At 36.3% G+C, this 27,079-nt stretch overlaps 1 protein-coding gene across 11 annotated transcripts in view; it reads left to right on the forward strand.

The window, feature by feature from the left end:
* Window positions 1-27,079, forward strand: part of CYLD (CYLD lysine 63 deubiquitinase) — a 73,214-nt gene that overhangs the window by 7,903 nt on the left and 38,232 nt on the right. For all 11 annotated transcript variants that reach the window (XM_061138485.1, XM_061138492.1, XM_061138489.1 and 8 more), the window contains 2 exons: window positions 325-627; window positions 2,772-2,877. In XM_061138485.1, the coding sequence (XP_060994468.1) occupies window positions 325-627; window positions 2,772-2,877 (409 nt within the window). The remainder of the gene's footprint in view (window positions 1-324; window positions 628-2,771; window positions 2,878-27,079) is intronic.

Genomic DNA, 27,079 nt, shown 5'->3' on the forward strand with positions numbered 1-27,079 from the left:
GATAACATTACTGTTAAAGTAAGTTTTTCTTTTTATGACAAAATTTTGGTTAAAACCGCAATGTGAAATCCAGCCCAAGCTCTCTCACAGTAGAGTTATGATTTAAAATTATCATGTAATTTTATTTCAGCATCAGATACAGTTTTTTCCTTATTTTTTGAACACTCTATATTCAATGGCAACTGCTAATAATTATATTTCTTATATGTGTCACTTAGAATTTGTTCAGTGATTTCTCTGAAGTCTGCAGAGTACATCTTTTTTCTTAGGGATCATCTTTCTCTATCAGTCACTGATTTTTTTTTTCTCTCATTAAAAAACTAGGAAGAGGGTCGTGGCCAAGGTTTCACTGATGGGGTATATCAAGGGAAGCAGCTTTTTCAGTGTGATGAAGATTGTGGAGTATTTGTTGCGTTGGACAAGCTAGAACTCATAGAAGATGATGACACTGGATTGGAAAGTGATTATGCAGGTCCAGTGGATACAATGCAAGTCGAACTTCCCCCCTTGGAAATAAACTCCAGAGTTTCTTTGAAGCTTGGAGAAACTATAGAATCTGGAACGGTTATATTCTGTGATGTTTTGCCAGGCAAAGAAAGCTTAGGATATTTTGTTGGTGTGGACATGGTAAGAAATTTTGAATTTTATTGTCTTTGTTGTATGTATCTGTTAGTTTTATAACCAATTTAGGTACAGAGTGAACACTTTGAATACTTAAAATGGACTAATTTGTAGTAATTTAAAGAGCATGTTCTAACTCACCTTTAGTAAAGGAATGTTGATATGGGACAGGAGTCTAGTTGTAGAATTATAGTTACTCATTTTTCCAGTCTGAATAAATGGAAATAATGTTTTCAGTCTTTAAATTTGCTGTGTAATAAACAGAAAAAAACCCCACCAGAATATATTGCATTATGTCTTAGTTTTCTTTATTTTGAAAAGGCTTTTTTTTTTTTGGTAATCTGTGTTTCTCTTTTTGTAATATTTTGCTGAATTTTATTGACTGATCTGATTTTAATGATTTATGTGTAAAAATCACTAATGGAAAATGCCTGAATAGAGGAACAGCACATTGCTTTAGAGGAAAAAACAATTCAGTGTCTTCATAGGGTGTATTTCACTCACCTTCATAGGGTGTATTTCACTCAAAAAGGCTTTTTTTTTTTTTATTGTGGTAAAACTTATGTAACATAAAATTTACCAATTTATCCATTTTAAAGTGACATTAAGTACATTCACATTATTGTGCACCCATCACTGCTATTCATCTCCAGAACATTTTCTTCAACCCCAAATGAAACTCTGTACCTATTAAACAATAACACCCTATTACTCATTCCTTTCAGCCTGTGTTCTTCTGACAACCAGAATTCTTTCTGTCTTTGTGTATTTGCTTATTCCCTGTGCCTCATATAAGTGGAATCATACAGTATTTGTCTTTTCGTTTGTGTCACTCATTGTTAGTGTTACCTTACAGTCATAAGTGTTAATAATGAATACATCTCAATATGGCAGATTGGACAGTACCTGTGGGATTAAGAGGAGAAGAAAAAGGCTTGAGAACATTTTTTATCATAGATTGAAAATATGGACAACAATTTGTTAGGTATAATGAAGAAAATTCATACGGCATTATTAAATACCAGCAAGAATTAGGAGAGGTTGTAATAGACTCTTGTACTCATGGTGCTTTCAGTGATTATTTTTGTCTATTCAGTTATACTTTGGGTAGGATATGAATGCTCTAGTGTAAGTTTCTCTTACACTTTGCTTGGAAATCCTAAGAAATTCTATTTGATACCTATTAGTTAGGCAAACCTCACTCTGTCATTTAGACCAACACTTACTGAACATTTACCATGTGAAAAGTTAGAGCCAGAGTTAAATACGTAGGTCCCTCGGGATAGCTAGAAATAAAACACATTTTAAACCATTATTCTTTAAATATTCAGAACTTGTTCACTGGAGTTCGTTTCCTTTTGCTTTAGGTCATTTAGGCCTCAAACTTGGCAAAAGCCATTTAGGCCTTCCTCTCCTTATATTGCAGTCTAGGAAGCATCTTGTTTACTTGGGGTGTCTGCCAAGCCGTTGCACCACCAACTTCTCCCCCGTCTCTGTCTGTCTTCCAGTTGGCTTGTGCAAGCATTCGTTCCAGACCCCTCTAGTGCAGTCCTTGAAAGGAAAGTTCTGGCTAATGCAATAGTGTTCATCTCCTATTTCTAATGCCATTTAGAATGCCGTCCACACTGGTGCTCAGGGCAATTGTCTGACTGTATTGTCTTCTTAATCTAACTCCATGAACAGCACTGGACAAGTTGGTGCTACACTGGAATATAAAGTAATTAATATAAAGATCTCCAGTTTGGAGAGAATTCTTGCATACCTATAAAATGACAAAAGAAAAACTGAAAAATTAGACTTTCTGTCTATAGAAAAGAATTCCTATCTATATAGGAATTCAAATTGATCATTTACATAAGTGCTCAGGGAATGTGAAGGAATGATTAGAGCAAGCTAGGGTTAATTAGGGGCAGCTTTCTGTTTGAAACAGTGTATGATTACTGCGTCTACCAGTGCAGATATATGTTATATCGACTATTTATTGTTCAGTCAAGTATGATGAACACTTTTGATCCCTTGCTCACCAGTTGGGTTTCTATGGCTTGATTATTCTTGGATCTCATTTTTTAGAGGATCCTCTTGTGAAAAATATGCTTTCATATTTATGTTTTATTGAGGAGAATTTTAAAGTTTATTCTGTTAATTTCTAGGATAATCCTATTGGCAACTGGGATGGAAGATTTGATGGAGTGCAGCTTTGTAGTTTTGCAAGTGTTGAAAGTACACTTCTCTTGCATATCAATGACATCATCCCAGGTATGTTTTCTTTGTGTTATATATATTGTTAAGGCAGAGCTTCTAAGACATATTTAGTTCTGAGGATAGAAATATAAGCTTCAAGATGCATTTTTGGAACTTGACTTTTATATTATGGAATTGTTATTACATAGGATATCTTTCCTTACCCCCAAATAAAAATACTTAAAGATTTTCGTTTCTAAAAGTATGTGAGTGTGGGGTACCTTTTATTTGTTATCATTCACTTTTTCATTACTTGTCTATTTTAACCCTTTTTGATAATTGCGAGAGTCAGAAAATATAAAAAACTGCTACCTGTTTGAGTGAGAGCCTGGTTTCAACTAGAAGCCTTTTAGTAGAAGTTGGTCATTTTAATGTAATCTAATATATTGTGGAGAGAATTCTTGATGGATACCTCATGAGATCTCTTCCCGTTTCAAGGTGGTATAATTGATATGACTTCGTGACTCTGTAATCAGAAACAGGTCACTCAACTTTTGCATCTTAGAAATAATCTTAAGCAACCTATATTTTACCTCAAACAAGTAGCACCTAATGGCTGCTGTCAACTAATTGATAAATTCTTATAGTTAGTAGCATCAGCATCACCTTCTCCCCACTCTTAGTAGAATTCCAGTTAGAAGCTAGTCTGCTGGCATTGTTAATCATGAAACATACAGAGACAATCCAAGTTGGCGATTCTCATTGAATATTATGCAACTATGAATTGTCAGAAAGCCTGCACTTAATAGCCACAAATTATGAATTTCTTAATTAGATGACTTCTACATTCTTGACAAAGTTATAAGGTAGGTCTTAATTATCCCCATTTTGCTGATGAAAAAAAAACTGGGGCTTAGACAGTGATACAATTCGCTAGGATCAACTAAGATCCTACTTGATTTTGGTAGAGCCAGAATTCAAATCCAGGCTTGTCTGATTAGAAAGCTCTGCCCTTTTCAGTACCTCCTTATCCCAAGTCCTGTGTGTTGACTTGGGATATGAAAACCTGTATAGAAGAACATACCTGTCAGCCTCACATGTATACTTGGGAATATTGTTTCTATGGAGATGTATTTTGTCTCTGAGTCTTTAAAAGCTGACTATTACTATATTAAGAATCACAACTGAACAAAATGGTTTGGTTTTTTTGGCTACCAGTGTTATTGCTGATTTTGACATAGGACACTTTTTAGTACCCCACAGGTCATTTCAGGTCCTCAGTTTCTTTTTTTGTAAAAATGAAAGGGTTAATTAATACTAGATGATTCTTGAGATTCCTTCTAGCCTGTATTCTTTGCCGTTCCAAATTCCCTGTTGACTTGGCAAGTAATAAATGCTTGTTTTGCTGAGTTAGGAAATGCTTTCTATGTTAGCTTTTAGCCTTGCAGCAAGAATACATTAATTTAGTTGGAGAAATGGGATTCAAATGATAACTTTGTTTCAATTTTGCTTTGTAAAAGTCTGACATACTTTATTTTCCTTGATTTCTTTAAAATCAGGTTTTAATTTCTTACACGTTGGGTTCTTAGCTATTTCTTTGCTTCCCTTTGGAAACGAATGCTTTATATTCAAGGGGAAGCATACATGTGCTTGATATTTTATCTAGTAATATTTAATTTACCTTTTCATGCCTGCTTATGGAAAAACATAGTTTGCGATATTATAAGTTGAAATACCTTTTGATGTTACAATAAATGTTTATTGTCTAAAAAGCAGTTTTCCAAAGGTTTGTTCCTTCATCAAATATTATTAAACCCTTACTTAAGGTTTTTGTTTTTTGGTGTTGAGGGTATAGTAGGAAACAAAACAAATAAAAGTTCTTTTGAAATGGAGCTTTTATTCTAGAGAGTGAAGACAGATAATGAATGAGATATATGGTCAATTAGGGGCTTCCCAGGTGGCTCAGTGGTAAAGAATCCACCTGCAAATGCAGGAGATGCTGGAGACGTGGGTTCCATCACTGGGTCAGGAAGATTCCCTGGAGAAGGAAATGGCAACCCACTCCAGTATTCTTGCCTGGGAAATCCCATGGACAGAGGAGCCTGGCAGGCTACAGTCCATGGGGTCAAAAAGTTTCAGACACGACTTATCGACTAAATAACCATAGTGGTCAATTGGATGCTGACTGAGTGGAGAATGGTGAGCAAGGTAAGGGAAAAGGGTGTGCTGGAGTGTGAAGGGTGGTATTTTGTTTTTACTTTATGTAGAGTAGTCCATTGGACATGGGGTATCTCTTCACGGCTGCTCCAGCAAAGGGCAGCTGCTGCTCCTTACCTTGGACGTGGGGTATCTCCTCACAGCCTCTGCTTCTGACCTTGGACCAAAGAAAAGCAAGGAGAGATAAGAAAGCCTTCCTCAGCAATCAATGCAAGAAATAGAGGAAAATAATAGAATGGGAAAGACTAGAGATCTCTTTAGGAAAATTAAAGATACCAAAGGAACATTTCATGCAAAGATGGGCTCAATAAAGGACAGAAATGGTATGGACCTAACAGAAGCAGAAGATATTAAGAAGAGGTGGCAAGAATACAGAGAAAAACTGTACAAAAAAGATCTTCACGACTCAGATAATCACGATGGTGTGATCACTCACCTAGAGCCAAACATCCTGGAATGTGAAGTCAAGTGGGCCTTAGGAAGCATCACTATGAACAAAGCTAGTGGAGGTGATGGAATTCCAGTTGAGGTATTTCAAATCCTGAAAGATGATGCTGTGAGAGTGCTGCACTCAATATGCCAGGAAATTTGGAAAACTCAGCAGTGGCCACAGGACTGGAAAAGGTCCGTTTTCATTCTAATCTCAAAGAAAGGCAATCCCAGAGAATGCTCAAACTACCGCACAATTGCACTCATCTCACATGCTAGCAAAGTAATGCTCAAAATTCTCCAAGCCAGGCTTCAGCAGCATGTGAACCATGAACTTCTAGATGTTCAAGCTGGTTTTAGAAAAGGCAGAGGAACCAGAGATCAAATTGCCAGCATCTGCTGGATCATTGAAAAAGCAAGAGAGTTCCAGAAAAACCTCTATTTCTGCTTTATTGACTATGCCAAAGCCTTTGACTGTGTGGATCACAACAAACTGTGGAAAATTCTGAGAGAGATGTGAATACCAGACCACCTGACCTGCCTCTTGAGAAATCTTTATGCAGGTTGGGAAAACAGTTAGAACTGGACATGGAACAGACTGGTTCCAAATAGGAAAAGGAGTGTGTCAAGGCTGTATATTGTCACCCTGCTCATTTAACTTATATGCAGAGTACATCATGAGAAATGCTGGGCTGGATGAAGCACAAGCTGGAATCAAGATTGCCAGGAGAAATGTCAATAACCTCAGATATGCAGATGACACCACCCTTACAGCAGAAAGTGAATAAGAACTAAAGAGCCTCTTGATGAAAGTGAAAGAGGAGAGTGAAAAAGTTGGCTCAACAGTCAGAAAACTAAGACCATGGCATCTGATCCCATCACTTCATGGCAAATAGATGGGCAAACAGTGGAAATAGTGGCTGACTTTATTTTTCTGGGCTCCAAAATCACTGCAGATGGTGACTGCAGCCATGAAATTAAAACACGCTTACTCCTTGGAAGGAAAGTTATAACCAACCTAGACAGCATATTAAAAAGCAGAGGCATTACTTTGCCAACAAAGGTCTGTCTAGTCAAGGCTATGGGTTTTCCAGTGGTCACATATGGATGTGAGACTTGGACTATAAAGAAAGCTGAGCACCATAGAATTGATACTTCTGAACTGTGGTGCTGGAGAAGACTCTTGAGAGTGCCTTGGACAGCAAGAGATCCAACCAGTCCATCCTAAAGGAGATCAATCCTGGGTGTTCATTGGAAGGACTGATGTTGAAGCTGAAACTCCAGTACTTTGGCCACCTGATACGAAGAGCTGACTCATTTGAAAAGACCCTGATGCTGGGAAAGATTGAAGGCAGGAGGAGAAGGGGATGACAGGATGAGATGGTTGGATGGCATCACCGACTAGACTCAATGGACATTAGTTTGGGTAAACTCTGGGAGTTGGTGATGGACAGAGAGCCCTGGCATGTTGCAGTCCATGGGTCACAAAGAGTCAGACACGACTGAGTGACTGAACTGAACTGAACTGAGAGTAGTCCCAGTGAGCCTGTCTAATGTGTTGACATTTGAGCTCTTAACATGAAGGAGATTTGAGGGCTTGGCCAGCTTGAGGAATAGCAAGGGGTTCATTGTAGCTTGATTGAGGGACAGTGACGGGAGAGGTAGTGAAGCTGGACCATGCAGGGCCAAATGGGCTGGTGTATGGATTCTTGGCTTTACTCTAGGGAGTTGGGGAGCTAACATGGATTTTGCACGAAGGACAACTTACGTAACTTTTATTTAAAAATGACAGCCCTGGCTGCAAGTTAGAAGGCAGAAACAGGGAAATTAGGAGGGGGACTGTTGAAATTATCCATGTGAGAGACAGAAGGTGGTGGCTTGGATTGGATTGGTGTGTAATAGCTTGTTTAGTTTAGCCTGTTTTTAAACTTAGAATAAATAGAATCATAGTGATTGTATTCTCTAATGATTGCATTATTTACTTAAAGTATATTTTGAGATTCTTTCTAGTGAATGATGGTATTAGTAGGCTGTTTACCCTTACTGCTTCATAGTATATTTCATTGTGTGAATACTTCATGATTTAATAACCCATTCTAATGTCAATAGTTGTTTGGATTTTGAGTATTTCCATATCCTCTTCATCACTTGGTACCCATTAAATTTTTTGCCAATCTGATGCCTTTGAGAAATGGTACCTCAGGGTGGTTTTAATATAGTTCCCTCATCACAAGTAGAGTTGAATAATTTTCATATGTTTATGGAAAATTTATGTCCTCTATTAAATACCTGGTTTGTCTTTCCTCGGTTTTCTGTTGATTTGTCTGTTTATTGATTTGTGAGTTCTTTATTTTAAAATTTTAATAAAATATTTTTTTAACATTTTATTATGCAATTTCAAACATAGAAAAGTTGGAAGATTTTTATACTGAAGATCCCTATTCCCACCACCTAGCTTCTACAATTAACATGTTTGTATAATGCTTGCTTTATCATATTTATCCATCTCTCTATCCATGCTTCTCCATCTTTTTTTTGTAATACATTGCAAAATAAGTTACAGACCTCAGTACACGTCATCCTAAATACTTCAGTATGCATATAATTAACTAGAGATAAGTATTTAAGGTTTTTTCCTTTTGAGATGAAAGACCATATGGTAATAAAATATGCATTGTATCGTTGGTGTTTTGACCAATGCAAAAACCCTTGAGTTTAGTAACTATCAAGTTACTAAAATAATTTTTAATAAGAAATGCATTTGCATATCTCAAATCAAAATAATGAAACAGTATAGTAGGTTGTCTTGTTTCCATTCTATCTCCTCTGCTCTAGTTGCCCCCTCACTCCACTCCTTGCCACCCACCAGTAGCTATTTTTATTAGTTTCTTGTATATCTTTCAAGAGTTTCTTTATAGAGTATAAATACATAGTCTTCCTTCCCTTTTTAGGTGTGAAGGATAATATTTATTCTGCACGTGCTTTATTCTCTTTACTTTTTATCTTAGATGTCTTTGTATATCTGAGGTTCTCATTCTTTATAGTACATATTTTCCACTGGTATTGTGGTTCCCTAATTTATTGATTCTTATTAATGGATATTTGTATTGTTTCTGAATGTTTACTATTATACACAATGCTGCACTAACCTTATACATATATATTTTCTACATGTGCTGACTTACCTGTAGGATAAATTCCCAGAAGTAGGTATGTTTGGTGAAAAGCTGCATGCATTTGTATTGTTCTAGATAGTGCTAAATTGCTTTTGGTAGTCGATGTAACAGTTTGTATTCCTGCCAGCAGAATGTAAGGGTGATTTATTTTTTATTTTGCTTTTTATTTATTTATTTTTTACTGAATAGTTGATTTACAGTGTTGTGTTTCTGGAGTACAGCAGAATGATTCAGTTTTACATATGTTTGTGTGTGTGTGCACATTCATATTCTTTTCATTATGTATTATCAGGGTAATGAATATAGTTCCCTGTGCTCTACAGTAGGACCTTGTTGTTTATCTGTTTTATATAGTAGTATGTACATGTTAATCCCAAACTCCTAATTTATCCCTTTCTCCCCCCCTTGCCCCTTTGGTAACCATAATTTTGTTTTCTATGTCTGTGGGTCTGTTTCTGTTTTGCAAGTAAATTCATTTGTGTGTGTATTTCAGATTCTGTGTATAAGTGATACCATATCTTAGGAGTCTTTTTCTTTCTGATTTGTTAGGTTGATATAAAAGTAATTGAGGTTTCAGACTGCGAATTTCAAATCATTATAACTAGCCTCAAACACATCTCTATTAATCAAAGTAAGAACCTTTACAATCAACACATTTTTGCCAACAAGAAGTAAGTTTGTTTATTCCTCTAGCATAAAAATCTGAGCTTCAGGATTTGAGGAATTCTTGAAAAGCATTTTATATCTTCTGCTGGTTGTGGAAGCATTTTGCCTGCAAAAAGTTGTCGAGATGATTGAAAAAGTGGTAGCCGGTTGGCAAGAAGTCAGGTGAATATGACAGATGAGGCAAAACTTCATAGCCCAATTGGTTCAATTTTGGAAGCATTGGTTGTGTGACATGTGGTCAGGCGTTGTCGTGGAGAAGAACTGGGCCCTTTATGTTGACCAATGGTGGCTGCAGACATTGTATTTTTTGGTGCATCTCATTGATTTGCTGAGCATACTTCTCAGATGTAATGATTTTGCTGGGATTCAGAGAGCTGTAGTGGATCAGACCCATAGCAGACCACCAAACATTGACCTTGACCTTTTTCTGGTGCAGTTTGGCTTTGCAAAGTGCTTTGAAGCTTTTTACCCATCTAACCACTGAGCTGTACTTTCTATTTTGTCTGTTAATGCTTCAGCACCACATTGTTTCAGTGATTCTTTATATTTTCATTACTCTTCTGAGTTTTCTAGATTGTCTTCTAAAAGTTTAATAATTTTTTTTCACATTTAAGTTGATAATATACCTAGATATGATCTTGTGTAGGATAGGAGGTTTGTATTCCTAATTTTCTCTACCTTGCTTGCTGATTATAAATGAAGTTTATCATATATATATGGGTCTTTCTGTGTCATAGCTTTAGAAGAAATCTAATGGCTGTAAGAGTACATTTCCCTTTTTGTTCCTTTTCTTAATGAGTGTCTTGGTTGTTTTTGGTCCTTGAGTCTTCAATGTAAATTTAACAGTCAGCTTCTCAAGTATTACAAGAGAGTTCTGTTGGGATTTTGATTGGAGTTGCACTTAAACTGTGGCACAATTTGAGGAAAATTGACATTTCTGTTATATTGAAACTTTTGATACATGAACATTGTGTAGCCTTTCATTTATTTAGTATTTTTAGTAAAATTTTATAATTTTCTCCATTTCTTGCATGTATGCTGATACATTATCAAGTAAAACATATTTTCTAATAGTTTTTTGATGATATATAGAAATTAGTCATAAAAATAGTTGTATTGAGATATAATTCACTAGTTTAAACCATACAACTCAGTGTATTTTAGTGTATTTACAGATAGATGTGTGCAATTATCATAGCAATCAATAGGGGAATGTTTTCATCAGCTTACAAAGAAACTTTGTACCTTTTAGCTATAATTCCCGTATCTCTTCATCCTCCTCTGTCCTAAGCAACTGCCAGTCTACTTTCTGTCTCTGTATGTTTGCCTATTGTAGACATTTCATATAAACAGAATAATATGAGATGTGTTCTTATGTTAACATAAGATGTGACTTTGTTCACTTAGCATAATATTTTCAGGGTTCATCCATGTTATAGCATTTATCAGTACTTCATTCTTCTTGGTGCCTGAGTAAGAGTCCATTGTATTAATATATCACAGTTTATCTGTTCATCTGTTAATGGACATTTGGGTTCCCTCCGTATTTTGGCTATAATATATTGGTACAGTGCTGCTGCACAGATTCCTGTACAGGTGTTTGTGTGGATGCATGCTTTTATTTCTCCTGGGTCTATATCTAGGAATGGAATTGCTGGTCATGTGTAGCTCATATTTAATCATGTATGTAATTGCCAGACTGTTTTCCATAGTGGCCACACCGTTTTATAATTTATAGTGTTGTATGAGGATTCTGTATGACAGCTTCCCTGGTGACTCAGTCAGTAAAGAATTTGCCTGCAGTGTGGGAGACCTGGGTTCAATCCCTGGGTTGGGAAGATCCCCTGGTGGAGGGCATGACAACCCACTCCAGTATTCTTGCTTGGAGAATCCCCATGGACAGAGGAGCCTGATGGGCTGCAGTCATGGGGTCACAAAGAGTTGGACACAACTGAGCGACTAAGCACAGCACACAGGAGGATTCTGATTTCTTTATGTCTTTGTTATTATTTGACCTTTTGATTCTAGCCATCCCATTGGTTGTGAAATAGTGTCTCAGATGACTTTTGTGTGCAGAGTTTTGTTATAAACAATCTTATCAAGACCTTTTATTCACAATTTATCTGTAGATTAATTTTTTAGTAGTAAGTCATCTGCAAATACTGTTTTACCTCTTCCTTTTAATCCTTGTATCTTTCATTTTTAAAATGTGGTTTGTTATTCTAGTATCCCTGTCAATACAGTATTAAATGGCATCTTCACCTTGCTCTTGATCTTAAAGTGAATGCTTCCAGCATTTCACTGTGAAGTATGATGCTTATCACAGGATTTTATTGTTACTGTCATTTATCAGCTTATAGAAGTTACCCATGATTCCCCAAGAGTTTTATCATGAGGGGATATTGAATTTTATCAAACTTTTTTCTTTATCTATTGAGATAATCCTATGTTTATTTTCTTTTAATCAGCTAATTTCCAGTTTGCTAGTTTTTGCATGCTTTAAAATTTTAAAAATATTCGCATTGCATGTTTAAAACTTTTTTTTACATGGTGCCATGGAATAAGCTTGTCCCAAGAGGGACTTGTTTCTTGGAAAGTGTTGGGGTAAAATTAAAAAAAAAAAATTAAAATGCATGTTTAAATTGAAAAAATTTTGTTTGATAAAATACATATAACATAAAATTACCATCTTGACCATTTTTACCTGTACAGTTCAGTGGTATTAAATGCATTCATAATTTTGTGTAACAATTATCGCCATCTGTCTCCTTAACACTTTCCATCTTAAAAAACTCTATGCCCGTTAAACAGTAGACCCCCATCTCTCCCCTTAGCCTCTGGAAGCTGCTTTTTTTCTTTCTGTCTCTATGATTTGGACTTCTCTTAAGTACCCCTCATTTAAGTGGAATCCTACAGTATTTGTCTTTTAATGATTGGTCACTCCACCCTCCCACTCTGTGGTAACTACCACTCTACTCTCTGTCTTTCTTAGTTTGTCCTTTTCAGATTCCGTATATAAATGAGATCATACAGTATTTGCTTTTCTCTTCAAAACGTTAAAAATAGAATTATCATACAATCCAGAGAGCCCACTTCTAGAGGTATATCCGAAGGAAATGAAACAGAATCTCAAAAAAATAACTACACTTCCATATTCATTACAACATTATTCACAGTAGCCAAGATTTGGAAACAACCTAAATGTTCATCAGCAGATAAATGGATGAAGAAGGTGTTGTGGAGTATTATTTGGTCAGAAGAAGGAAGGAAATCCTGCCATTTAGGACAGTGCGAATGAACTGGGAGGGCATTATGCTAAGTGAAATAAGGCAGAGAAAGAAGTCTTAACAGAGGATTCTCACTAGCATTTACTCAAAAAGCCATGTTTTGCCAGACGACCCGCCCCCCCCCGCTCCGCCAGCCGCTGCCACTCCCAAGTGGCCACTGTGGCAACTGCCACAGCACCTGGGCAGAACCCCTCTCTCCCTCTCCTTGGCAGGAGGGAGTGCCCCCACCCCGCACTGGGGCCACGCGCGGCTCTTCGGGGCTTCCCTGGTGGCTCACGTGGTAAAGATTCTGCCAGCAGCGCAGGAGACCTGGGTTCAGGCCCTGGGTTGAGAAGATCCTCTGGAGAAGAAAATGGCAACCCACTCCAGTATTCTTGCCTGAAGAATTCCATGGACAGAGGAGCCTGGTGGGCTATAGAGTACATGGGGTCACAAAGAGTCAGAAACAACTGAGTGGTTAACACTTTCACTTTCAATCCTTTCTAGATATATTGATTTTCCATTTTAGTAGTTTTAAAAATTATTTTTTCTTTGACTTTTTGTGGATTTATTCAATTTTTTAAACCATTACATTCAAATGCTTAGCTTATTAATTTTTAGTGTAAAGCATCTAAGGCAATAGATTCTTTGTACCCAGCTACTTACATTCCATAAAATTTGATATGTAGTTATCTCGTTACCATTAAATTTGAAGTATTTTGTAATTTCCTTCATGATTTTTTAATGTAATTCATCAACTCTTTTAAAGTGTACGTTAAAAATTTTCAGATGTCTTGCTTTTTGTTTTCGTTGTTATTCATTTTCAATTTGATTGTATATGGTAAGAGAATATGATACCAATTCTTTGACATTTGTTGAGGCTGACTTTATGGACTGGTACATGATCCCAAGTTTCAGAAATGTTCTCTGTGTACTTGAAAAGAATGTGTTTTCTTCAACTGTAGTTGCATGTATTTCATGCATATTTTATGTGTCCCTTAGGTCAAGCTAATTTATTATGCCATTCAAGTTTTATGTATCATTACTGAGTTTTTAATTGTGAAGTCTAACAGTTACAGAACAAAGCATGTTAAAACATCTAAATATGATGATTGATTTGTTAATTTCTTCTTAATTCTAAGTGTTTGCTTTAGTTTTGAAATTGTTATTAGCTGCATACAAGTTGAGGATTTGTAGGTACCTAGAATTTAGAATTGTTATACCTTCCAGGTAATTTGAGCTATTTCTCATTATGTTGTGACCATTTCCATCTCTAGTAAGTTTTTTCTTTTGCCTTAAATTCTGTTTTGTTGATATAGATAGGTTTTCTTTTGGTGAGTATTTTCCAGATATGTTTCTTTTTTTGGTATGTCTCTTATAACCACATATAGTTCATTCCTTAGTATAGTTTGACAGTTTTTATATTTTAACTGAAGATTTTAATCTATTAATATTTATCATTATGAAAATTGGATTTATTTCTACTGTCTTGTGTGTTTTGTGTTAGTCCTACTTTATCTGCCCTATTCCTAACATGTTTTTTTGGATCAAGATGTTTCCCCCACCCCACCTTCTTTACTTCATTTTCCTACTCTATCCTACTTGGTTGGTTTTTATGCATGTCGTTTTTTTAAAAATCCAGTCTGATGATCTCTGTCTTTTTGTTGTTGTGTTTAATTTATTAACACTTAAAGTAATTATTGTTGTTATGGGTTTCAAATCCAATAATATTTTATTATCTGTTTTCTATTTGTCCCTCTGTTTTTCATTCTTCTTATAGTAATTTTCTATCTTTTTAGTAGATTATTTGAAAAATTTTAAGAATTATATGATAATTAATCTGTTGGCCTTTAAGCTATATTTCATTGTAATATTGCTTTTAGTGGTTTCTCCAAGGATTATAATATATATTCTTAATGTTTAAGTCTAGTTACAGGTAATAGTGTGTCACTTATATACACTTATATAAGATGCAGAAACCTTGTAACCTTGTAAATCTAGTTACCTCTTACTCTTTGTGTTACGAATCATCATGTACATTATATCTATGTACTTAAAACAGTGCACAGGAAGCAGTTTTTGTTGAAATAATCAATTATATTTTAAAGAGTTAAAAAGTCTGTGTTTCTGTTTGTCATTTTCATCCATCCATTTTCCTTGTGGTGTTTGTTGAAGTGAAGTCTTGTAGAAATGAATTTTTCTTAATTTTCTTTTGTTTGAGAATGTCTTTATCTTTCCTTCATATTAAAGGATATTTTGGGTATATATAGAATTCTGCTTTAAATTTGATTTTCTAGCCTCCACAGTTTCTGATGAAAATCATCAATAGCTTGAATCATTGTGCCTCTGAATGTAATATAGTATGTTATTTTTCTCTGGGTATTCTGAAGACTTTATATTTGGTTTACAGTGTTTAACTGTGATGTGCCTAGCATGGTTTTATTCATCTTTATTCTGGTTGGCATTTGCTAAACTTCTTAGATTTGTAAATTTATCTTTTTTAACAAAGTGGGAAACATCTAGCCATTTTTCCTTCAAATGTTTTTTTCTGTTCCTTTCAATCCTCTCCCTTTCTGTACCTTCAGTTAGATATATTTTTGATACTGACCCTTATGCTTGAGTCTCTGTTAACTTTTTTTTTAAATTTTAGTCCCTCTGTTCTTTAGACAGTTCTATTGTTCTACCTTCAGTTTTTTTCAGTTTCCCTTCTTTTATCCCCATTGTTTTCCAGCATATTCAATACATTATTTTTTGAGACACTTGTATTTTTAAGTTTTTGAAAGCATTTTAAGACTTTTCCATCTGGTTCCTTTTTTATTTCTCTGATGAGATATTCCTATCTTCTCCTTCACTGTAAGCATATTTGTCTTTCCTTCAATAGGCATGGTTTTAATAGCCTCTTTAAAATTCTTTTCTGCCAGTCCCAACATGAGAATCATCTATGGATTGGTATCCATTGCAGTTTTTTCTTTTGGGACTGTCATGGGTTCCTTCCCCCACCCCGCCACCCCGCCCCAGTATCTTAAGTAATTTCTGAAGTTTTTTGTTTTACTTTTAGTGTTTGTACAAAGCCTTCCTAAGATCATTTTAGTTCTTCTAAGTCAGTAGTTCTCAACCTGGGGTGAATTTACCTCCAGAAGACATTTTGCTCTGTCTGGAGACATTTATGGTCGTCACATCTGGAGTAGGAATACTGCTTGAATCTAGAGGGTAGAGACAGAGACACTGCCAAGCATCCTACAATGCAGATAGCAGCTCCTCTGATCTTCACAAAAAAGAGCTGGTCCAAAAAGTCAGCTTTGCTCAGGTTGAGAAACCCTGTCCTAAACAAATTCTGTGAGTGATGCTAATTTTATAATGTTAGCTTGCTGAATAGCTAAGGGGAATCCCTTGTAAAATCAATTTTCTTTCATCGTTTATTCATACAGGGATAATCAGTTCTGTGCTAATATTGTTTTTCCAGAACCACATGGATAAATGTAATTTAAACTTGTCTTGCCAAATCAAATATCTCCATAGGTTTTCTTTTTCTTTCTTTCTTCCTTTTTTTTCCTTTAATTTCCGAGGATTACATTTGAGAGCTCAAAATCATATTAGTATAACCATCCTTTTTACCTACTTTATTGAATTTCTTTGAATTTTACATTTTACAACTAAATATAATCCATTAAATCAACTAAGATGGGAGGCTGGGGAAATCATTAGTTTAGTATTATAATTTAAGAAAGAAAAAGTACCTGAAATATGACATTGGCTTATGTATAATTGATTGTGTTTTTCTGTTTGCTGTAGAAGAAAGATTTGAAATGCCCCCACTCCCCCTTTTTAAACTCTAGAGCTGTATTTCTTTCTGTATACTTTTTCCATATCTCAATTTGGTTTGAAATGTAAATGAACTTGGTTTCTATAGTCGCTCTTGAGAAGAAAAGAAAAGAAAAAACTACCATTTCTATTTTTCATGTGATGGAATTATGTATAAGCTGACAAGGGATTCATCTTTAGTAGTATTTATCGTCAAAAGCATTTACAATTATATTTTATTTAATTAGTGATGTAGGATTAAAATAATCAAAATTACTTACTTGAATCTCTTGGAAATCACTTGTCAGGCAAACTCTAATCTTACAGATCAGTGGCTGTCATTGTCATTGTTACTGGCTCTCAGAGCAGTTACAAGCAAGGCAAATAATGCTTTTTTCCCCTATTAAAGCTTGGTTTTCATGAACCCTGAATAGAAGATAATTAAGAATGATACCAGCTTTTATTGCATAATATACCAATTATACTTTTTTGCCAACAAAATAAAGCCTGCAAATAGACTTTAAAAAGCAAAGTTAGCTAAACGAGAATTAGTTTCATTTATTATAAATAGGTCTTCATCTATATTTCATGTCATCATTAACACCCATTTCTTTAGAGAGAAAAAAAAAATAGTCATAATGTCTCATTTAGTTCCTTATTTTTTTCTTGCCCAATTAACTTCATTTGTAGGACAAAGTTATTTTCAGCCTTAAAAAAAAGTTTTTGGAAGCAGTTTAACAGTTAATGAGATTAGGAAAGAATTCATCCTATTCAGTTGCTTGTTACAGTATGCTTCTGAAAAATATCTTTGACTAAAAATGCAGGCGTCTTCAACTTGTAGAGCTTTTCCTCTCTCTGTTACTGTTTTAAATGTTAAAAACCTCTCACATATCTAATTTGACTTTATATTCAGGTTCTTAAATCTGTCGTGGTGAAGCATATCAATTAGTTCAGTTCAGTCCAGTTGCTCAGTCAGTCCGTCTCTTTGCGACCCCCATGGACTGCAGCACGCCAGGCCTCCCTGTCCATCACCAACTCCCAGAGCTTGCTCAAACTCATGTCCATTGAGTTGGTGCTGCCATCCAACTATCTCATCCTCTGTCCTCCCCTTCTCCTCCTGCCTTCAGTCTTTCCCAGCATCAGGGTCTTTTCCAGTGAGTCAGTTCTTCACATCAGGTGGCCAAAGTATTGGAGCTTCAGCTTCAACATCTGTCCTTCCAATGAATATTCAGGACTGATTTCCTTTAGGATGGACTGGTTGGATCTCCTTGCAGTCCAAGGGACTCTGAAGAGTCTTCTCCAACACCCCAGTTCAAAAGCATCAATTTCTTCTGCGCTCAGCTTTCTTTATAGTCCAACTCTCACATCCATACATGACTACTGGAAAGACCATAGCTTTGACTAGACGGACCTTTCTTGGCAAAGTAATGACTGCTTTTTAATATGCTGTCTAGCTTGGTCATAGTTTTTCTTCCAATGAGCAAGCGTCTTTTAATTTCATGGCTGCAGTCACCATCTGCAGTGATTTTGGAGCTCCCCAAAATGAAGTCTGTCACTGTTTCCATTGTTTCCCCATCTATTTGCCATGAAGTGATGGGATCAGATGCCATGATGTTAGTTTTTTGAATGTTGAGTTTTAAGCCAGCTTTTTCACTCTCCTCTTTTACTTTCATCAAGAGGCTCTTTAGTTCTTGTTTGCTTTCTGCCATAACGGTGGTGTCATCTGCATATCTGAGGTTATTGATATTTCCCTTGACAATCTGGATTCTAGCTTGTGCTTCATCCAGCCTGGCATTTCACATGATGTACTTTGCGTATAAGTTAAATAAGCAGGGTGACAGTATACAGCCTTGATGTACTTCTTTCCCAATTTGGAACCAGCCTGTTTTTCCATGTCCGGTTCTAAGTGTATCAATCAGTTAGTGCCAATCAATTTCAATTAGTGCCTCCCCTAAATTTCTGCTTTTTCTAGTCCAGTCTGTGTTGTCTTTTTTAGTTTTGGGGGGTGGGAATCTAAGGCTAATTTTATTTTTTAGATTATGTGGTGCATTCACATTTGCACAGAAGTTTCAAAGGGTGTATGAAACTTTTAACATTGCCCCCCAACTACCTATTTTTCTTCTGTATCCTTCTTGGTTAATTTGTTTCTTTGTTGTTCAGTTTTTGCATATTTTATGCATTTTGGGGGGTACCTTGTTTCTATTAACAATTTTAATGAGTTTTAATTGTCATATAATAAAGTGCACATACTTTAAGTATATAGTTTGATATGTTTTTCTCTATGTCTAGACCTGTGAGACCTTTACCACAATCAAGATAGTGAGCATGTCCATCACCCCAAGGTCCCCCTTTGCTTCCTCCCTCCTCTACCTGTTCCCTCCTCCAAAATCCATGTAATCATAGGGTCTGTTTTCTGTCAGTATGCATTTGTCACATTTCCTAGAATTTTATATAGATGGAGAATTCAGGATGTACTCTCTCTCTCTCTCTCTTTTTTTGGTCTGACTTATTTTATTCAGTGTAATTACTTAGTGACTCATCCATATGTCTTTCTTTTTGCTTAGAAGTATTCCATTCTATGATGTAAAATAGTGTATATACATTTTTCTGATCCCTGATTCTTGATAATGTTTGGTCTTTGACCCAGGCTCCTGACACAGAGTTCCTAAAGCTCCTGTCATTTCCTGAGTGGTCTGGCACAGAGCTTCTAAAATCCTTTGGGATTTTCTGGGTGATAGAAGTGTCTTTTGTTCTTATGAAGTGATTTTGGGTTGGCTCCTAGATGGGGGACTGGTCACTGCAGAGATGAAGCCGTGATTTGAACTTTCAGCCAGAACCCCATCCTCTGGAGAGGGGGGATGAACTGGAAACTGAGTAAATAATCAAGCATGCCTATCTGATGAAGTCTCTACAAGCATCCCCATAGTATGGGATTTTGGGAGCGTGCACATTATTGAGCCCATAGAGGTCTGGGAGGGTGGCATGCCTAAAGAGGGCATGGAAGCTTTCTGCCTCTTCCCTGTTTTTTGTCTGTGTGTATCTTCATCTGGTTGTTCACCTATATCATTTATTATACCCTTTATAATAAACTGATGAATGTGTTTCCCAACCCAGGGATCAAACCCAGGTCTCCCACATTGTAGGTAGATTCTTTACTGACTGAGTCACCAGGGAAGCCCAAGATTACTGGAGTGGGTAGCCTATCCCTTCTCCAGAGGATCTTCCCAACTCAGGAATCAAACCGGGGTCTCCTGCATTGCAAGTAGATTCTTTACCAGCTGAGCTACCTGGGAAGCCATATCATTCATTAGATTCTTTTTAATAAACTGGTGAATGTATTTTCCTGAGTTCTGTGACCCATTCTAGCAAATTGTTGAACTCAAGGAAGGGGTTATGGGAACCCTGGTTTATAGCTGGTGGGTCAGTATTACTGGGGACAACGTGTTACTTGCAATTTGTGTCTAAATTGGGGGCAGTCTTCTGGGATTGAGTCCTTAACTTGTGGGATTTGCTACTAACGTAAAGAATCTGCCTGAAATGTGGGAGACCTGGGTTTGATCCTTGGGTTGGGAAGATACGCTGGAAGGAGGGTTTGGCAACCCACTCCAGTATTCTTGCCTGGAGGATCCCTATGGACAGAGGAACCTGGCTGGCTACAGTTCATAGGATCGCACAGAGTCAGACACAACTGAGAAGCACCAGGCGGATCGTGTCAGAACCAGATTGAATTGTAGGACACCCAGCTGGGGTCACAGCTTAGTGTGGGAAACTCCTCACACATTTGGTGGCCCAAAGTGTCAAAACTGTTGTGAGTGTGACAGCAAAGGAAAAGATTATATGTTTCCCCTAATAACATAAGGATATACCAGTTTGTTTCTTCATTCACTTGTTGATGGATATTTGGCTTGTTTTTGCTTTGTGGCTATTGTAAATAATGCTGCTATGAGAATTCACATGTAAGTCTTTGTATGGACATATATGGCATACGTTTTTCTTGGATAAATATCCACATATGGAATGGCTGGCACTATCCCAGGTGATTGTTTAACTTTAAAAATAAAACGAAACAGCAGCAACCTGCCAAACCTTCTTTCCACAGTGGTTGTACTATTTTATATGCCTAGCAGCAGTGTATGAGAATTCCAGCTTTGGTGTGTCCTTGCCAGCACTTGGTATGGCCAGTCTTATAAATTTTAGCTATTCTAATAGATATGTAGTGGCACTAATTGTAGCTTTAATTTGCATTTTCCTGATGACTAGTGATGTTGAACTTCTTTTCATGTGCTTGTTTGTCATTTGTTTATCTTCCTAGGTAGAATGTCTGTGCAAATCTTTGACCAATTTCTTATTTATTTAATTTTGGGGTTTTGAGAATTCTTATAAATCAGAATATAAGCCCTTTGTCAGATATATGACTTGAAAATATTTCAGATTATTATAGATTTGCATTTCAGATTATTACAGATTTACATGCAGTTTTAAGACATAATACAGAGGGATCTTGTGTATCCCTTACACAGTTTTCCCCAAAGGTAACATTTTACGGAATTAGAGATCACAACCAGGGTGTTGACACTGATATGGTACACAGAACATTCCCATTACCACAAGGATCCTTTATGTTGCCTTTTTATTGTCACCCTGTCTCTTGTCTCCACCCTCTCCTTAATTCTGGCATCCGCTAATTTGTTCTTCATTTCTACAGTTCTGCCAATTCCAAGAATATTACGTAAATAGAATTGTACAGTATTAACCTTTTTTGAGATTGGCTTTTTTCACTCAGCATAATTTTCTAGAGATTCAGCCATGTTGTGTGTATCACTGACTTATTCCTTTTTATTGCTGTGTTATATTCTGTGTTATGGCTATACCACTGTTTGTTTAACAGTTTTCCTATTGAAGAACATCTGATTTGTTTCCAGTTTTTAGCAGTTATAAATAATGCCTATAAATATTTGTGTAGAGAGAACACAAGTAAACATAAAGTCTTCATTTCTCTTGTATGATGTCCAGGTGTGCGACTTCTGGTCGTGTGGTGTTTGCATGTTTTTTTTCCAGTGTGCCTGTACCATTTCACATCCAACAATCTATGAGTGATACAGTTTTTCATGAGCGTTTGGTGTTGTCACTATTTTTTATTTTAGTAATTCTGAGATGTGTGTAATCATATCTCACTGTGGTTTTAATTGAATGGCTTATGATTGTTGATTATCTATTTTCCTGTATCAATTGCCATCTATGTATCTTTAGTGAATTGTGTTTTCATCTCTTGTCCATGTTTTCATTGGATTTTTGCTTTATCACTGTTGAATTTTGAGACTACTTTATATATTCTAGATAATAGTTCTTTGTTGGATATGTGGTTTGCAAGTATATTTTTCCCCAGTCTGTAGCTTATCTCTTCATCCTCTTAGTAGAGTCTTTCACAAAGCAAAAGATTTTGATTTCTGTCAAGTCTGGTGTTTCTGGCTGTTTTTAAAATTTCTTCCCTGTTCCCTTCTTCTTTTACTCTCTTCCTTTGTGGTTTGATGACTTTGCTTAGTGGTATGGTAATATTCCTTTCTCTTTATCTTTTATATAAAAAGGTTTCTGTTTTTCATTTTTTTCCCCAGGTGTGTTTGTAATTTCTTATTGAAGCATTTTTATCATGATTGCTTTACAGATCTTTGTCAGATGATCATCTGTCATCTCAGTGTTGGCTTTTCAAATTCTTCTTGGCATCTTCCTGGTTCTTGGTATATTGAATGATTTTTATTCGAAACTTGGACAGTTGGGTATTATATTCTGAGTGCCTAGATCATATTTAATCTTTGTTTTTGCTGCTTCACGGTGCACTTGTCTTCTTCTTATAGTCAGGTAGAGGCAGAAGTCCAGATTCCCCACTTGGCCTTTGTTGGAGTGGGTGGGGGCCACTGTATTTGGCTGCAGTGCAGTGATTATTGTTTATAAGTTTCTGTCTTACTAGGATTTGTCTTTTCTCGTTCTTTGACTAATGGGAGTACATCTTTGTTGGTTTTGGTTTTTTTTTTTTTTTGTCTGTGCCTGTTGGCATTCCCAGGTTGCTGGCTTCTTCAGCTCTAAGTCTGAGATGTATGAGGCAATAAGAAAACCCAGGGAAATCTCATGTCATTTCTTAGGTCCTGTGCTGCCTAACTGATCTGCCTTCTCTGCTTCGCCTTTCAGAGTTTTCTCAGTTTTGTTTTATATGTTACATCCAGAGTTTTTAGTTGTACTTATGAGGAGAAATAGAAAAAAGTTCATCTACTTACCTTTCCAGAAGAGCAAATTGCACCTTAAAAAAAAAAAACTAACAGTAGAATTTAGGGATTATTTCATATTGGTACATCAATTGCATGCTTAATATTTTGCTTAAATTATTGCATTTTATTTCATTTTATAAATGTATCATAATTTTTTAACCAGTCCCCTCCTGTTGGGCATTAATGCTGTTTTCAGTCTTTTGCTTACATAAATAATGCTTCAGTGAATAATGTCATGTGTATGTCACATATGTGTATCAGATTGCATGTATCCACTATAGCTATAAGATAACTCATCATCCATATCATCTTAGGGAACTATGTGTTCATTTGATAGAAGAGTCACTTTCTCCTGGAGGGAATCAGAGTTTTTCATTTTAGACAAGTCTAAGTGTGAAAAAGTCACTCCTTGTATGATACATGCTACGTCTGTCTTCCTACAATTTCCCTCGTGAATTCTAGTTCTAACTGGGGATGAAGATAGGACAAAACCAGTTCTCTTTCCTTATAACAACCCTCATATATTCAAAGATGAATGTCGTTGACACCTACATCTTCTGTTCTCTAACCTAAATTGAAGATACCCTCCCTCACACTTGGATACCTAGAGGTGAACAAAATACCATCATCTGTATGTGGACTAATCGTTGCAATAGAACAGGACTTATGCAGAAAATATTTGGGGACAGCCCTGTCATAGTTTGAATTATATTTTCAGAAATAACCATAGTACCTTCCTTGCCTGGAGTTGGTAGTATTAACTGAATGAACGTACTATAAACTAATGAGTTAACTTCCTGAGCTTATGCTTGACTTAAATCCCCAGTTTTGTTCACATTTACTTCTGCTTCTGATTCTGTACTTGTTTGTTTAATTTGAGGGATAGATGGGAGGACTTTACATTTGTCCCTGTTTGACTTCATGTCATTAGAGCTATCCAGTCTTTCAACATTTTCAGATTATTTCAGATACTAATTCTGTTCTTTTGTGTTTTGTCTCTCAGTATCATGTCACCTGTAGTGCTTGTGTGCTGCCAGTAAACTTATCTGAGTATTTAAATGGGATATGTTATATTTAGATTTACATAAAAATATTCATAAAATCTTTAAAAAAGATAACTTCCTGAAAGTAAACTTGCCTGGATCCGAGGGTAATGTACTTTACATTTGATAGATATTGCTAAGTGGCCTTCTGTACAGATTGTCAGTCTGAATCATCCTGAATATTGTCTGCATAGACAGGACTCCTCTCATATGAGACAATTAGAGCCTGAAAGGTTATTTTGAAGCACTAGATCATAGCATGCAACTCTGATGTTATCTTATGGACCTTCCAGGATTTCAAGAACAGTTTTTTGTAAAAAATTATCTAAAGTATAAGGAAAATATTTATTTTGATCAGTAATCTTACCTTAAGGAAGTTTTTGTGTAGTTGCGGTGTATGGTATTAATATGTTTGATAATTGGGTTTTATAATTCTTCATTTTACCCAAGTAAACTTATATTTTCTTCAGTAGACTTTTCTGCCTATATTAAATTCTCATTTGGGTTTAAATTATGCTCTTGTGGCTGCTGATGTTGAGCAGTACATCAGTTAAGCAGTTTTTCTCAATTTAGTGGGTCGTTCAAATTCGCAGATATTTCTTGTGCTTTGGTTGTTATTGTTCACTAGTTGATTGTTATGGTTTTCAACCCAAGTTTCCCCCAAGGGATTTTTCTTTTTCTGATAAATCAATAAGAGTGATAGGCAGGCTACTAAATTTATCATTCTGAATGCACTCCTGCTGTGTATGTGTATATATACATGCATACACACACACACACACACACACACACACACACATACATATACATACATATATACATATATAAAATGGGTACTTTTGGCTTCATTTCTTTTCTCAATACAATGTCCATGTTGTTGTGTATTCTTTTTTGATTGCTGTGTAATATTCCACTGTGTGAACAGACTAGTTTATCTATTCTTCTGGTGAATGCATTGTTCCAGTTTTAGGTTATTGTGAATAAGGCTTCTATGAACATTTTATACATGCCATTTGGTGAACATATCATTCTTTTTTTATTATCTTTTAATCAAGATTATATTAATCTCTCAAAATTGTCTGCCAAATTTATTCCTCACTTCATTTACCTTTTCATACTTACCTTTTCCTGAGATGATAATCTCTTAAAATTTATTTAAGGTAAATAGCTTTTATTTTGGATCATGAATATAAATGTGACAAAGAAATCAGAGTTTGTTGTTTGTTGTTTATTTGCTCAGTTGTGTCCGACTGTGACCCCATGGAGTGCACCATGCTAGGCTTCCTTGTGCTTCACTGTCCTTCAGAGTTTGTTCAAACTCATGTCCATTGAGTTGGTGATGCCATCCAACCACCTCATCCCCTTGTTGCCCCCTTCTCCTCTGGTCTTCACTCTTTCCCAGCATCAGACTCTTTTTCAGTGAGTCAGCTCCTCACATCAGGTGGCCAAAGTATTGGAGCTTCAGCTTCAGCCATCAAACCTTCCAGTGAATATTCAGGGTTGATTTCCTTTAGGATTGACTGGTTTGATCTCCTTGCTGTCCAAGAGACTCTCAAGAGTCCTCTCCAACACCATGGTTGGAAGGCATCAATTCTTTAGCACTCAGCCTTCTTTATGGTCAAACTCTCACATCCATACATGACAACTAGGAGAACCTATAGCTTTGACCATATGGACCTTTATTAGCAAAGTGATGTCTCTGCTTTTTAATACACTGTCTAGGTTTGTCATAGCTTTTCTTCCAAGGAGCAAGTGTCTTTTAATTTCATGGCTTCAGTCACCATAGGCAGTGATTTTGGAGCCCAGAAAAATAAAGTCTGTAACTGTTTCCTTTGTTTCCCCATCTGTTTGTCATGAAGTGATGGGACCAGATGCCATGATCTTAGTTTTCTGAATGTTGAGTTTTAAGCCCGCTTTTTCATTCTCCTCTTTTGCCTTCATCAAGAGACTCTTTAGTTCCTCTTCACTTTCTGCCATAAGGGTGGTGTCATCTGCATATCTGAGGTTATTGATACTTCTGGCAATCTTGATTCTAACCTGTGCATCATCTAGCCTGGCATTTCGCATGATGTTAGTTGGTATGTAATTGCTGGAGGTCAGTTGCTAAATATGGCATGTACCCTTTATCTGCATAGAATTATGTAAGATTGTCCTATTCCTCAAAATTGATATTTGAACTCCTCCCTCTCCTCAGACAAAGTCTTTGGCAGAAGATAACCACTATTTCCAATTCCAGTGCCCTGCATATTCCTAATCTTTGGAGCCTTCCTCTAGCATCACCAGCAGAGTTGTCACAGTGGCTCTTCCATTTGGCCCTTTGGTACTGCCAGGAGACCTTAGTTAAGGCCAGTTTCTGTTTTTGTTATAATCACTGCTAACTATAAATAGATTAGATAGATTATGGTATACACGTGAATAACTTTTTAAAATTAATTTGCATGCAGTTATTTAATAATTACAGTTAATATGGATATATCTCTATATATAGCTGAGAAAAGAAGAGAAGCTAAAGGCAAAGGAGAAAAGGAAAAATATACCCATTTGAATGCAGAGTTCCAAAAAGTAGCAAGGGGAGATTAAAAAAACCTTTCCTCAGTGATCAATGCAAAAAAATAGAGGAAAAGAATAGAATGGGAAAGACTAGAGATCTATTCAAGAAAATTAGAGATACCAAGGGAACATTTCATGCAAAGATGGGCACAATAAAGGACAGAAAAGGTATGGACCTAACAGAAGCAGAAGATAGTAAGAAGAGGTGACAAGAATACACAGAAAAACTATACAAAAAAGATCTTTATGACCCAGATAACCATGATGGTGTGATCACTCACCTAGAGCAAGACATCCTGGAATTGTGAAATCAAGTGGGCATTAGGAAGCATCACTACGAACAAAGCTAGAGGAGGTGATGGAATTTCAGCTGAGCTCTTTCAAATCCTAAAAGATGATGCTATGAAAGTGCTACTCTCAATATGCCAGCAAATTTGGAAAACTCAGCAGGGGCCACAGTACTGGAAAGGGTCAGTTTTCATTCTAATCCCGAAGATAGTCAATGCTAAAGAATGTTCAAACTACCTCACAGTTGTACTCATCTCACACACTAGCAAAGTAATACTCAAAATTCTCCAAGCCAGGCTTCAGCAGCATGTGAACCATGAACTTCCAGATGTTCGAGCTGGTTTTAGAAAAGGCAGAGGAACCAGAGATCAAATTGCCAACATCTGCTGGATCATCGAAAAAGCAGGAGAGTTCCAGAAAAACATTTACTTCTTCTTTATTGACTACACTAAAGCCTTTGACTGTGTGGATCACAACAAACTGTGGGAAATTCTCTAAGAGATGCGAATACCAGACCACCTTACCTACCTGCTGAGAAAACTGTGTGCAGGTCAAGAAGCAACAGTTAGAACCAAGCCTGA

The sequence above is a fragment of the Dama dama genome, chromosome 4 (genome assembly GCF_033118175.1).
Source record: "Dama dama isolate Ldn47 chromosome 4, ASM3311817v1, whole genome shotgun sequence".
In the NCBI taxonomy this organism is placed as follows: domain Eukaryota; kingdom Metazoa; phylum Chordata; class Mammalia; order Artiodactyla; family Cervidae; genus Dama; species Dama dama.